The sequence below is a fragment of the Candida tropicalis genome (assembly GCF_000006335.3).
Source record: "Candida tropicalis MYA-3404 genomic scaffold supercont3.6, whole genome shotgun sequence".
NCBI classification, from domain to species: Eukaryota; Fungi; Ascomycota; class Pichiomycetes; order Serinales; family Debaryomycetaceae; genus Candida; species Candida tropicalis.
Window position 1 is genome coordinate 547,713 of NW_003020058.1, and position 14,626 is coordinate 562,338.

At 30.9% G+C, this 14,626-nt stretch overlaps 7 protein-coding genes across 7 annotated transcripts; 6 read left to right on the plus strand and 1 right to left on the minus strand. All coding sequences in view use genetic code 12, as the record gives it.

Annotated features, from left to right (window-relative positions):
• Positions 1-107: 107 nt before the first annotated feature.
• Positions 108-1,442, plus strand: RPT1 (proteasome regulatory particle base subunit; the record flags this gene model as incomplete). The annotated part of the gene is made up of 1 exon (XM_002550172.1): positions 108-1,442. The coding sequence occupies one exon, from the start codon at positions 108-110 to the stop codon at positions 1,440-1,442; it is 1,335 nt and encodes a 444-aa protein (XP_002550218.1).
• Positions 1,443-1,526: 84 nt separating this feature from the next.
• CTRG_04517 (DNA-directed RNA polymerase III subunit) lies at positions 1,527-2,120 on the minus strand (the record flags this gene model as incomplete). The annotated part of the gene is made up of 1 exon (XM_002550173.1): positions 1,527-2,120. One exon carries the CDS (start codon positions 2,118-2,120, stop codon positions 1,527-1,529), a length of 594 nt encoding a protein of 197 aa, XP_002550219.1.
• Positions 2,121-2,311: 191 nt separating this feature from the next.
• On the plus strand, positions 2,312-2,728 carry CTRG_04518 (uncharacterized protein; the record flags this gene model as incomplete). The annotated part of the gene is made up of 1 exon (XM_002550174.1): positions 2,312-2,728. The coding sequence occupies one exon, from the start codon at positions 2,312-2,314 to the stop codon at positions 2,726-2,728; it is 417 nt and encodes a 138-aa protein (XP_002550220.1).
• A 349-nt stretch (positions 2,729-3,077) lies between these two features.
• CTRG_04519 (uncharacterized protein) lies at positions 3,078-4,205 on the plus strand (the record flags this gene model as incomplete). The annotated part of the gene is made up of 1 exon (XM_002550175.1): positions 3,078-4,205. The coding sequence occupies one exon, from the start codon at positions 3,078-3,080 to the stop codon at positions 4,203-4,205; it is 1,128 nt and encodes a 375-aa protein (XP_002550221.1).
• A 701-nt stretch (positions 4,206-4,906) lies between these two features.
• Positions 4,907-5,659, plus strand: CTRG_04520 (uncharacterized protein; the record flags this gene model as incomplete). The annotated part of the gene is made up of 1 exon (XM_002550176.1): positions 4,907-5,659. The coding sequence occupies one exon, from the start codon at positions 4,907-4,909 to the stop codon at positions 5,657-5,659; it is 753 nt and encodes a 250-aa protein (XP_002550222.1).
• A 3,015-nt stretch (positions 5,660-8,674) lies between these two features.
• Positions 8,675-9,214, plus strand: CTRG_04521 (uncharacterized protein; the record flags this gene model as incomplete). The annotated part of the gene is made up of 1 exon (XM_002550177.1): positions 8,675-9,214. One exon carries the CDS (start codon positions 8,675-8,677, stop codon positions 9,212-9,214), a length of 540 nt encoding a protein of 179 aa, XP_002550223.1.
• CTRG_04522 (uncharacterized protein) lies at positions 9,147-9,860 on the plus strand (the record flags this gene model as incomplete). The annotated part of the gene is made up of 1 exon (XM_002550178.1): positions 9,147-9,860. The coding sequence occupies one exon, from the start codon at positions 9,147-9,149 to the stop codon at positions 9,858-9,860; it is 714 nt and encodes a 237-aa protein (XP_002550224.1).
• Between the last annotated feature and the right edge of the window lie 4,766 nt (positions 9,861-14,626).

Sequence of the window (14,626 nt, forward strand, 5' to 3'; positions counted from 1 at the left end):
CCACAGAAAATTGCCACTCGTCGTGGTTAAGTAGTTTTTTTTTTTTTTTTTACTTCATTAGTAGACAATACCTACAACAACAGAAACAACTTATCAATTGAACAGAGATGCCACCAAAAGAAGATTGGGATAAATATGTCGCACCATCTGAGGATGAAGTACAAGATAAGATCACTCCTTTGACAGAAGGTGATATTCAAGTTTTGAAAACATATGGTACTGCACCATACGCTGATTCATTAAAACAAATTGAAAAAGATTTAAAAACAATAGAGGAAAGAATTAAGACCAATCAAGGTATAAAAGAAAGTGATACAGGGCTAGCACCACCTCATCTTTGGGATGTTCTTGGAGACAAACAGCGTATGCTGGAGGAACAAAGTTTACAAGTTGCTAGATGTACTAAAATCATTGAAGCCACCCAACCACTGCAACCTACAGCTATACAAAATGCTGATACCAAATCCAAATATGTCATTAATATTAAACAAATAGCCAAGTTTGTGGTAGGATTGGGAGAAAGACTTTCACCTACTGATGTTGAAGAAGGTATGAGAGTTGGTGTTGATAGACACAAGTATGAAATTCAATTGCCATTACCACCAAGAATTGATCCTTCTGTTACCATGATGACTGTTGAAGAGAAACCGGATGTTACATATAACGATGTCGGTGGTTGTAAAGAGCAAATTGAAAAATTAAGAGAAGTTGTTGAATTGCCATTGTTGAGTCCAGAAAGATTTGTTAAATTGGGTATTGATCCTCCAAAGGGTATTTTATTGTATGGACCACCAGGTACTGGTAAGACCTTGTGTGCGAGAGCCGTTGCAAACAGAACTGATGCAACTTTCATTCGTGTGATTGGGTCTGAATTGGTGCAAAAATATGTTGGTGAAGGTGCAAGAATGGTTAGAGAATTATTTGAAATGGCAAGAACTAAGAAAGCATGTATTATATTTTTTGATGAAGTTGATGCTATTGGTGGTGCAAGATTTGATGATGGTGCTGGTGGGGATAATGAAGTTCAAAGAACCATGTTGGAATTGATTACTCAATTAGATGGTTTTGATCCAAGAGGTAATATTAAAGTTATGTTTGCCACAAACAGACCAAATACATTGGATCCAGCTTTATTGAGACCAGGTAGAATTGATAGAAAAGTTGAATTCTCTTTGCCTGATTTAGAAGGTAGAGCCAATATTTTCCGTATTCATTCCAAGACTATGAGTGTTGAAAAGGATATTAGATGGGAATTGATTTCTAGATTGTGTCCTAATGCCACTGGTGCTGAATTGAGATCAGTTTGTACAGAAGCAGGTATGTTTGCTATAAGAGCTAGAAGAAAGGTTGCCAATGAAAAGGATTTCTTAAAAGCAGTTGATAAAGTCATTAAGGGTAACTTGAAATTCAGTTCGACAAGTCAATATATGCAATATAACTAATCCATTGTATGTATTTATACAGTTCTATATAGACGTAATGAAGACACATTCAAACAAACATGTTTGACGAAAGTCCGCAAATTCTCAATCCCACCAGGAAACACATCCCATACCATAATCTTGACAGGATGCTGTTATGGAGTATGGAGGTAATGTATTTTTTGCTTTCTCTTCTTCATCTTCCTCAATATCACTATTTGTCTTTGGTTTAACATTATAAAAAATTTCTTCTTCGACTCTAAATCTAATCTTTTCATTTATATCAATAAATAATTCATTTTCATCCAAAGAATATATCCAAGCTTGTTCCAGTTCAGAAAATCTACAATTTTCAAATAAAAATTCTTTAGGAATCCAAATCTCATCAAAAAATTCTAATCTTACTTTAATTCCTTTAGCTGTACATTCAGTTACCCAACCAGTTAATATTTCTCCTCTGAAAGGTTTCCAAACCAATGCTCTAAATTTAACTTCAACATATGATCCACCATCACCTGGTTTTAATAAACCATCTTTAATATCAAGTAGATCCCAAACTGATATGGCAAGACCTAGATTGGCAATTATTTTATTGGAATATTTTTTATGAAGCTCATCACTTAATGAAACTCGTATATCAGTATTAAATGAACTAGGTGGTATACGGATTAAATCGGATATCTCTGATAATATAAACATGTTATTGTATGAAGTTGTTTTTGTAATTGATATGAATGCTTCTTACAACAAAAAAAAAATTGAAAAAATTAGAATGCGATTGAGGTGATGATGATGATGTTTACTTCAAAATGAGAAACAAGTGAATAAAGAGAAAAATAAAATAGCACACACTATGGTGTACATATACAACCACCAATATATATAAAAAAATGAAACAATCAGGAGGGGTAAAGAAACCAAAGGTCATTAATGGTAGAGTAAGTGCTAAAAAAGCAGCTAGTTATTTACATTCAATGCAAAAACAAGTGCCGGCTTCATCATCATCATCAAACTCAAATTCAAAACCAAATCTACATTCACATTCTGCACCCAAATGGAATCCAAAACATTTTAAGCTATTTATAGGTAATTTAGGACCCGATGGAGATGAAGAATTATTAAAGAAATCATTTGAAAAGTATAAATCAATGAGTCAGGTATATGTACCACTAGATAGGAAAACAAATCTAAATAAAGGCTATGGGTTTGTTTCCTTTGCCAAATCAGAAGACTACTTACATGCTTTTCAAGAGATGAATGGTAAGTATATAGGACAACGCCCTGTCCAGTTAAAGCGTGCCAAATAGAAGAATTTGAATGTGGTTTTATTTCAAGTCACTAGTATTTGGCTATTTTTTTTTGCGGCAACGAATGAAGAAAATTCTCCATGATCGAATTAATATTCTGATAACTGTAAGATGGGTACTAATGCATATAACTAATGATTTCCAATAGATCTTCTATCCGTATTATCAATATAATATTCTGTAGTGTTGAATACCAAACGTTGGTGCTAAATTGAAAGTAGCTGTGCGTAGTTTAAGATTTCACAATTTGTCTTTCCCTCTCCCTCTCTCTGGTCCAACTCTCAGACTGAAAAATTTTCGTTGTTTATGATTTTAAATTATCAAAGACCGCTTTAAAACACCACAAACAATGATACTGTTAATACCAAGAATAGGGTTAACAAGAAGTATACCCCGTGTTTCTGTTCAACCTGCACTTTTTTTGAGATTTAAATCAAATGTACCTTCACTGAAAAAACAACCGAAGAAAAGTCATCTTCCAGCCAGTAATATTCCTAAGAAATCACTTCCTTCAGAAGGAGAATGGAAACATTTAAAATTACATATTCCAGGGGAACAAGTACAAAAGGATAGTGTCAAAGAAAGAATCCCTAAATTTCCATTAGGAAAAGAAAATGTACCTACATTGTTACCACGTCCTGGTGTTCCACAAGTAGGGAAAGATTATACATTTAGACAAGTTATTAGAATATTGAAAAATAAAGTCAAACCTGAATTGATTTACGAGAGTGAACCACATAGATTGTACTTTTTAATGTGTTTCTGTGCTGCGATTGTATTCACGGTTTATGGAAGTGTTCTTTTTGAATGGGCATTTTTTGTAGCTAATTCGGAATATGAAAAGAATGAAAAGGAAGAAAAAGAAGAAATACGTAAAAGAGATTGGGCTCTTTCCTTATTGTTATATTTGATTCCTTCAAGTTCATTGTTCTTATTAGCATATGGTGCTGCCACTTTCCCTACAAGAATGGTTAGACGTATTTATTATCTCCCTGGTCCAGTCGAACACATTAAGTTTACAAGTTATCCATTGATTCCAGGAAGACCCACTCCAGTTTACACAGTTCCATTAGCCAGTTTAACTAGACGTAAGACAGCTAGAGTTTGGACTGGTAAAGGATTTTATGGTACTTCTGATAAAGGGTTCTTTTACTTTGTGTTGACTGAACAATTGCCAAATGGTAAAACCAAGAACTGGATCGTTGATAGAAAAGGATTCTTTTGGGCCGATGGTAGAGTATTTGATTATTTATTTGGAAAAGAAACACTTGAAGAAGCTGAAGCCGGTGTGCCATATGATGAACAATTTGGTATAATTAATCGTGAAATGAAAAAGAAGAAACAACAATTGAGAAAAGAACATGGTTTATTTTGGAGATATAAAATGGCAGCTAAGGAATTTGGAAGTGACGTTAAGAAAGTTACTGGGCTTGTCAAAGGAAACACTAAAGACTTGCCTCCACCAAAACAAAAATAAAATAGTATCGTACAGTTTGTGATTCTTGTATATAGAAAATAAGATAAGATTCTTTATAAATGAAAATTGATTTCTTACACTACTTTATGGAAATAGGCGTGCAAGTTGTACATACCTGTAGGTTTATATTAGTCGTTGTCTCGTTAGATTGGACACACAAAATAAAATAGTTTTTTAATGAAAAAGACGTGGAAGAAAAAAAAAAAATTGAGTTATTTTTTAACACGATGTTTTATTATTTTCCTTTTTTTTTTATTTATTTAAAGACTGAAAAATGCGTGACAGAATTATTTACCAAATTGAGGAGAAGTATGGTCTAGCATTTGTAGGATACATAAGCCTATACAAGATAATACTCTAGTAAGAACAGGTTCGAGTCATGAATTAACATCAAGATTATGATTTGTATAAGTTGTTGACTGCAATTGGTGTTTATTGAATAAGATAAACCAAAATAGTTTAAAAGTATATATCAATCAAATTTTGTCATTCTTCTCCTCCTTTTTTTTTTTTTCTATGGTTGTTGTGTTGTTGTTGTTTTTGTTGTTTTTCTTTTTGTCGGCTGAGTGAGATTTCAACAGAATTGCTGTCTTACTCTTTTTTTTTTTTTCTGCTCAATTTTTTTTTTCCTTTCTTCATTATTCTACTCCTTTTTTTTTGCCTTTTAATTTTTTTTTTTTACAACAGACACATTTTTCACCATGGCAGCTAGCATAAGGGAAATGAAGATACATAACAAAAGAAAGATGAATGAGTTAGAGGATATCTCTAATACTCATAAGAAATCAAGAATTGTATCCTTCAAACCTTTGCCATCAGCTAGAGATAAGAAAACGCCAGTTACTAGACTGAAAAAATATAATAATTATGTAACTCCACCATCGCCACCTCAGCAACGATCGTCACCACCAGCCATATGTTTGGAAGATGAACCACCACAAGATAATGAAGTGCACCCTTCATTTCCAGCAACACCTCCAGAATCTATAAATGATGAATCCAATAATACACACACTGTTGCCGCCACGGAGGAAACAACTACAAATGAAACTCCGTCCCTCGCAAATGCTGGCAGCTGCAGTACCACCACAGACTCGCAATTAAATAAGAATGTGGATTACATCACTTTGACGTCAGCATTAAGAATGGCCAAACTAAAGAGCTCACAGATTAATGAAGATATTATAGAGTTATCGAAATTACAGGATTATTATTTATCGAATGACAACAAAGAGGAAACCATACAATTTTTCCTTAAATTAGTTAATAATGAGTTGCATTTACCAAAACCGAGTAATATAGTTAAAAGTCCAATTATTAATTGGTCGAAATACCATCCTTCATTAGCCCAGGTTTCTAAAGATTTTGAGAATCAATTGAAGAATGGAGATAAGAAAGAAGAATGTATGAATTCCTTGTATAAAGCACTCACTTTGTTTGATAAGTTAAAGTAAGCAAACTACATACACACACACGGAGTAACACACACATATATATATATACAGAAAAGGAAAAGAAAATTAGGAGGTATTTCATTTTATTTTATTATTTCATTCATCCACAGTTTATTGGTTATTTTTTTATTAATATTTGTTAAGATTTAGGGGAAGGGTTGTTTGTATTTTTAAATTTCTAGTACTTGATTGTTCATTTTAATTTTGTTTCGTTTTATTCCATTATTTTGTTGCTGCCAATTTACTTCTTTTTTTTTTTGTATATATAGATTCGTTTAGTTCCGACCTTTTCTTTCTAATTCAAACTTGTATAGTAAAGTGAATATAAATTAACCCAGGTTTAGTTTGGTTAAATTATTGTGTATTTGCAACCCACTCTAACTCTCTGCTTGAAAAACGAGCTTGTGTGTGTGTGTGTGTGTGGGTTCCCACTTTCACCAATTGAAAAATTTGATTTTCTCAACTGTTCCAACTAAACTGGAAACACACAGAGAAAAAAAAAAAACTAAGAACCAATATCATTCTTCTAGTTTGACATTATATAATTATCAACATTTCCAATATGGCACACGCAGAAAAATATGAATACCCACCAATTCGTATGTATATTTCAATTATTTGATATGTGGTTTTTTTTTTTCATTAATAATATAATGAGTACTGAGATCCTATCATTTGTAAAAGCTAGAACTAATTTACTAACAAATCATGTTGATCTTTTTCTTTTTAAATAGCTTCCCAAGCAGAATTAGATGAAAATAATGTTCCATTCTTCCATAGAGATAAATGTGCTGCTCATTTAATTAACTATTATAAATGTCTTGATCGTGGTACTACCTTCTGTAGTAAAACTAAAGATGAATTTTATAAATGTCAATATTTAGCTTTGAAAGAAAGATTGGACAACCATACTAAACAAACCCAATAATTGACAGAGTTTTGAAAAAAAAAAAAAGACAACAAAACGAGAGATATAGAAAGTTGATGATGGTGATTATTTATTTTATTTGAAGAGTCAGGAAAGTACTAGGGAGTGAATATTATCATATTTTAAATATTCAAAGATTTTTAGCATTTATTTAGATTTCTAACAGATGGTATGGGGATGGTTTTTCATTTTTTTGTTTTAACTATTACATGAAATAAGGAAACTTTTCCGATGAAGTTTGTTGGATTTTTATCATTATTTGTTTATTTATAAAATTATATTTGAACATTTTAATACATGTAAAAGAAGTATTATTCAATGTAATGATTGATCGTTCAGATAAATTTGGACGAAACTGATTAGTAGAGAAATGGTGTAGACTTTTACAGAAAAGATATTCGTACTAACCCTTTTCAGCCATCAATAACCAGTTGAATCCACCTCTTTAAGTCACTATTATCAATGATCATACTGGGGATGTTCTTTGATGATTGAATAGTGAGTTGCAATTTTTTTGAATTCTCCTGCATATTACTAATGACTTTCGAGAGATTTTTATTGGCTCTCTGCCAAACACAACCAATACTTTGAGAAAGCCAAAAAAAGAGGGAAAAAAAATTAATAAAATGAACTGAAATATCAGAGACAATTATTTATTCACCATCCAATTAGCATATATATACATATAAACATAACAATGTCAGTGACAGAATTCCCACCACTTCGTATGTATATTTTCATGTTTATGACTTTTGAATTTTGAATTTTTCATTTATTAGAATCTAAAAAGAAGAATAATTAATTACTAACAATTATTATTTATAGTTTCCGAAGATGATTGTCAAAAATATAAAGTTCCTTTAAAATGGAGAGATAGATGTGCTGCTTATTTTGCTCTTTATCAAACTTGTCTTTTCAGACAATCTGCTAATTCATCAGTTAGTTGTAAACATGATAAACATGCTTGGGAAGAATGTGAAAATTTGGATTTGATTAGAAGAAGAAAAGAATTGAAAGAAGCCAGTCAATAATTATTTAAAATTATATTGGAACTTGAATTGATAAAGTAATGCAAATATAAGGTCAAGATGAAATGTTTTTGAAATAACCATGAACAAAAGATACCTTACCATGAAGGATAAAACCCCCTTTTTTTGTTTTTATTGTCATGATGTCATTATAGGAGAATATATTTATACAAAGATTGAAAACATAGTCAGACAAAACAAATGTTTTGATGTCTAACTTATTTTAAAGAATTATAAAAATAATAAACACAAACTATTCATTTATTTATATAATTGTGAATCTAGTGGGTTGCTGATAGACAAGATGGCATCCAAACTATTGTCGTTCTCTTTATTATCAATGTAAATGTTAAATGGGTTTATGAGTCGTAGATCAATTGATACTGTTACTTACTAGCACATTTAGGATTGTAATTGATATTGACGTGTACAACGAGAAGAAAAACAGCTCATGGAAGGTTGGATAAAATCTTCTTGATCTAGTTGGAATGTAATGAAATCATGGGTCACACTTCAATGAAAGGGGTACTAATAGAGAATTCATATTACTATATTTACATATGGCACAAACTATTCCATTAAAGATGTACAACTTACAAGTTCATTCATATTTGAAAACTATCCTCAAATATTTCAAAGACAAATAAAGTCTTTCTCCTGAAACTTATAAGTTCATAATTGATTTGCCTCCGCTGTCCACACTTTAGTATTTATAGGAAGAATAAAATATAAAGCTCTAGCTATAATTCGGAGTTTTTAATTAAATTACTATCAAAGAAAGGAAAAAAGAAGAAGAAAAAGAAAATTGTTTAAAAGAACTTTGAAAATTTTTTTTGCTTTATATAGTCTCAAGGTTGAAAAGGAAGAGGTCGTGTGAAATTCCCATAAGTTCGGCAAATTCTAAAAGTGGGCAATACACAGCACAAGGGGAAAAATCATTGACAAATCGAGAGGGCAAAAAAAAAAGAATATTATACAAAAAGTTCGAGCCACGAATATCATTTTACAATCAGATCATTATTTATTAACGTCTGACGACATACACAACAGAGATATATCATGAGTAAGAAAAACGAAGAATTGAAAGTTGTTGCTTCTGAACCACTTGATTCAATTGATGATTCAACAAAAGGAGATGAAAGTTCCACTGCTACTTCTACCGACAAGGTTGACGATAAGAAGATTGAAGAATCTGATAAAGACGAACTGAAAAAGGAATCAAGTGATGACAAGGAAAAAGATGTGAAATCTACCGATGAGAAACCATTGCCTGAAATTAAGAAGGAAGTATCTCCAGATGGATCTAAGAAGGAACGTAAATCTGTGTCCTTCAAGAATGATGTTGGGGCCACTGAAGAAGTACCAATCAATGATGACAACGATGATGACAAAGCGCCACCACAACCACCAAGACCAAAGGATCCAGTTCAACAAGTCATTGATGAATTGAAAGCAGCTTTCCCAAATATTGAAGAGAAATTAGTTACTGCCACTTTGATTGCATCTCAAGGTAACCCAGATCCAGCATTTAATGCTTTGTTGTATATCTCAGATCCTTCATTTAAACCCAGAAATTCCAGTTTACAAACCAGTAGCTGAACCAAATGTTTTGACCAAGAAGAACACCAATGAATTGACCGACGATGAATTGTTGGCCAGAAAGTTGCAAAAAGAATTTGAATTAGAGGATAGAAGAAACAGAAGAAAGTCTCAAGAAAGACGTAGACAACAACAAAACAGACTGCACCAACCACGTCGTAGTGATGAAGATTTTGATGATTCTCCTGATGAATTTGAACAAATTAAAGAAACATTTACCCAAGGTTTGGAAGAAGCTAGAACTACTTTAAATGGATGGGTTAGTAATTTGGCTAAAAGATTTGATGGAAATAGTGATCAACAGGGACAACAGAAACAATCTGAAAATCCAAAATTATTTGGTGCTCTTGGAGGTTCCTCATTCAATGAAAACAAGAGAAAGTCTAATAGATTTGATGAAGATCCAGAAATTATCAGTAATGATTTTCATGATAGAATTAGATTGCAAGATAATGACAATGAACAAACTCCATCCTTGCCATCCAGACCAAAAAATTCTACCTCGGCAGAGACAGAAACCAACTCAAAGAAACAATGGCAACCATTGGAAACTGAAAATGCTAATTCCGATGCATTTTTAGTTACTGATAGCGAAGATGAAGATATAATTGGAACCACAGCCACTGCACCAAGCAACAAGAAATAATTGTATAGTTTAATTTTGTACGTTCTTTGTTTTTTTTGATTTTTCATTTCTGCAATATTGGTATTTAGTTTATTATTATTATTATTATTTTTATTATTAATGTATGAGACGGAAAATCCCATATAAATTTATGGCTCTATTGTTACTGCAAAACTTCAACTATATAATGGCCTAAGTCTATTTCATTTTAGTAATTACATGAAATATATAGTTGTTATTATTGTCATACATTATTGTTTACAGGACGGATTTAACCTTAAGAAAGAACAAAAAGAGAGCCTATTCAAGAATAGACAATTTCAACCCCATAAAGCGCAATATCAATATCTGTTTTAAAGTTAGAAACAAAACAGTATTTCCTATTCCATCCCATCTAAATTAACAGACACAATAAGCCATTGATCTTGACAACTAAAAGAAATTAAACTATTAAAATTAATCTTATTAGATGAATGAGTTTAAATGATCTTGTACAGATAAGATTTACCCTTATACAAGAAGAAACATAAAAAAAAAGGTTAACCATTAAGCATTAAATGAAGAAAGTGAAAATTGAGATACTAAAAATAAAGATAAACATAAAGATAAAGATTAATCTTTCTTTCTTTCATTCTTATGAATGTAGTAAAAATCATTTTACTTTTTTCACCCATTTACTCAATTACAACCATACTTAGATCCACAGTTTCCCGCCCCTGAATTGAATTTACAATTATGTTACCATAAAGAGAAAACTTTACATCTTCTTTCTCTCTCTTTTTTTTTTCTTTAATTTAAATGTTAAGATACATTAAAATTAAACTTAATAGTATTGTATCTTGAAACTGATTATAGATTTTGTATTTGTTTCTATGGTGATATTCTGGAGAAATACGTTGAACGTTAATTTTGTAGAGGTTCCAAAATAAAATAAAAATCGTAAGATTTCATGTTGCATTTCAGTGGTTTTTTTGTTAATATGAATGCAATAATAATAATAATAATGATCTTCAATAATAAATAACGATGTCTATATGTATTAATGGTAATTGACGATGGAATGAAAGGCTTTTCCTTTCAAATATGTAACTTTTTCATTTTGGAAACAAGAAGTCAAATTTTTTATTTTGTGAGTAGACGACTACAATCAATTTTTTGAACAATATAATAAAAATAAAAATAGGACAATAAACAATAACTACATTTACAATCCTCTTCTCCCCGATCATGTGCTCAACATCATTGTTATCAAGAATTAACAATTAACAATAACAAGTTGAATAGATTTGTGTAAAATCTCACATTAGATTGGCATGACATGACTTGACATGTCACGATATTTTCAAGACATCTCTTTTTTTTTTTCCTTTTAGTGTTAAGGAGTACATGAGACGCAAATATGGGACTCCGAATTGTACATAGATATAGTTTAAATATTGTATATCACCAGTTATCAAAATCATGTAATGCAAAATAAAAAGAAAATACCAGATATCACATTACGATTTAAATTGTAAATATTTGAAATGTATCCATTGATTGACAACAATATGGAATGATAAATATTAAAACCCTCAAGTAACATCTTACTGCAACATTCCCAGATTCAAAAGGGATCAAAGGGTAGAAGGGGTAAGGTAAGACAACCAACATTTCTTTAAAAAAAAGGGTGAGTATCACAGGGCACCTTAATTAAGGTCGAGATTAGATTTATAAAAAAAAAGTTCTACTATTATGAAACAAACAACTAATAATAATAAGAATAATAATAAGCTATAAAAGAACAAGATAATGTATTGGATTGTGATTCACAATGATTATTGCAACTTTAAGAGAAGAGTCACTTCTTTGGTTCTTCAGTATTAGTATAGAGGTGTATTATACGCAAAACCCAAAGTATTTTAAAAAATAATATACAAGGACGAGTTAAATTTAGAAGAATTCAACAAAGTTACAAGAATTTTAACTTTCTTTGTTTCAATAAAAAAAGAGTAAATAACCAATTGAAAAGACAAATTCTGGAGTTCTAAAAGTAACCAAATATAGTATAAGAAGAGACACAGGAGGGGGGCAGGGGGAGTAGTAGAAGAATAAAGAATCAATTGTTATTTTAACACAATCCACATTTTTGATTATGATTATGATTATGATTATGAGTATTGTTGATGATTATTCACAAAACTTTTCAATACAAAACCAAATCAAAAAAAGAAATGATATTAATTGACAATTGCTCTTTTGATCTATAACAATGAGAAACCAAATATTCTTAACCAAAACAATAACTGAAATAGGAGGAATTGTGAAATTCCCCGTCAATTAAATAACTGAACAAAAAGGAAACAAACAAAAAGGAAACAAACAAAAAGAAAACGAAGCCCACAAATAATATGATGAGATTTTAAATGTTCATTATTGTACAACACCAAGAATGGTTTCGTTTTTTTTTTCAGGTTGTAAAATAATGATTGTTTACGAAGAAAACTATCAAAAGTATTAAAACACACTTCGTATGTATAGTATTAATAATTAAATTGAATTCAGACCATACTTACCTATTTAGGCTTAAGAGCGAGAGAATGACAAAACCTGATCAACAAAAAAAAAAAAAAAAATTTCATCTTTGCATGCTGCTCCTAGATCCTTTTCAGTTAGAATCGTGCATAAATTATGCATATTACATTCCCAATGGGTATCCTAATAATGTGCCATGAACGTTGAGTTCATTTGTTTCTTTTAAAAAAAATGACTATTGTCTCATTGACTCTGTATCTTTCTCTCTCTGTGTTTTTTTTTTGCTCTATTTCTTCGTCAACAAGAAGAATATGTGAATTTTTTTTAAAATAAGTTTCTAACCATTAGAATTAGAAAAGTCGGGCTATTATTTATCCGTGAAGACAAGTTATGACGAGTTAAGGTTAGTATAGGACTTGAATTACAATATCCATACCCATCGGCAGTTTTGAATTGATATGCATCAAATATCCAGTAACCCTAAATTTGGTTAAAATAATGGAGGGGCGGAGGGGGGAGGAACCAGAGTACGAGGTAGGTATGGAGGAAGGGAAGCTGGGAAACGAGACAAAGAGGGACTGAATGATGAACCCACAAAACTGAATCAATGTTTTAGTTTTAGAAAGCATTTGTGTTATTTGTGTAAGTATTTGAAAAATAGAAAAGTCGAAATTCTCTCTAATTCTTTTTTTGTTTTCTTATGTTTCTCCTGTAATTATATTGGGATACACTTAACTCCATGTAATTATTGCATTTTAATCAATTAAATTAATTAATTAAATGGTTAGTTGGTTGGTTGGTTGGTTAATAGATAATTTCATGGGATTGGCAATAACCAACTGGTAATAATTATCCAATCATATTAATCCAATATTTCGTAATTCTTCTAATTGGATCTAAAAAATATATTTTTAGTACTCCTAGTTTTCTCTTTTTTTATACACAATGGTATGTAATACTATGATAAAAACAAAGCACACATACACACACAAATCATGTAGACATATACGAGATGAGATCACTTCTGCAAAGGAAGGAAATGAACCGGTTTCAAAATCATGGTATAAAATTGACTAATTAGATTGAATAGTAAGATCACTCAAAGAGCCATTTATTTGTGCTTTCAAACAAAACGAAAAGGTAGAAAAGGAACCACGAAAAGAGAATCAATTGATTGGCTGGTTCATATTAATTTAGTTAGTTTGAATTGATATATGCAATATCAAGCACCTCAACATCTTGCATTATCGTAGTTGTAGGCGCACAACAGGGTTATTATGTGTATAAAAGGTGATGTCAATTTTCTCGTATATCAATTCCACCAATTATATATATATATATATATATATATTATTGATGATTATTGACTATTGCAACAAGATAGTTGTGAACAATTTGTAACTTTGATCTTATCCAATAATCATAAAGGGTAGTTGTTTCTCTTCTTCTTGTTATCCTTTTTTTAACCTTTAGCCTATGTTGCATTTGGATTATAGTCGTGTATCTGACGTAAATTCTTATTTTTTTTTTTTTGATTGTTGATTGTTGATTTTAATGTACACTTCCTTTGTTAATATCCTTCAGGCGTATTCGTCTAACTAATATAGTGGCTTGTCAGATAATGTTAATATCGGAGATTGGTAGTGTCCATAAGTTATTGCAGAACAATATAAGAGGCAATTTGTTTCATTCTCCGAATATCAACACGATGGATAGCTTTATCAAAACGAGAAACCAAGAAAATAGAACAATTAGCGATAATACCCACTAATTGGATCTAAAACAAAAAAAAAATCACTTTTCATTGGTTGACACGAAATTTCGAGCCCTGGCGTTTTGAGGTTTGCAGTTGAACCTCTTGTGGTGTCTGAGATAGAAATTTTTAAGTTGAATTAACACACTATCGTTTTAGTTCCCTTGTACTATGTTACTATAGTTGTATCCTTTCATTTTAATTTGTGTTGTTAGACCCATGATCTAAACTTAAAAAGTAAAAAATAAAAAAATTGTTGTTGATGTTCTTCTTTGCCTTCTATCAATTTTAGATTCAGGTCTAAACTGGATAAAATATTGAACAAAAGCAAAATAAACCAAAAAACCACAACTGAGGTTTCTAAATGAAACGAACATGAGGAAAATTTCATTATTTGTCTGCAGCTAGTGCATGGTCTAGTAATGAACGCCCTTGAATGCATTTTTTACATGTAAAACTAAAGTAGACAAAAGCACATTTAAAAAAAATTTTTTCTATTTTTCTAAAAAAAAAAAGCAAG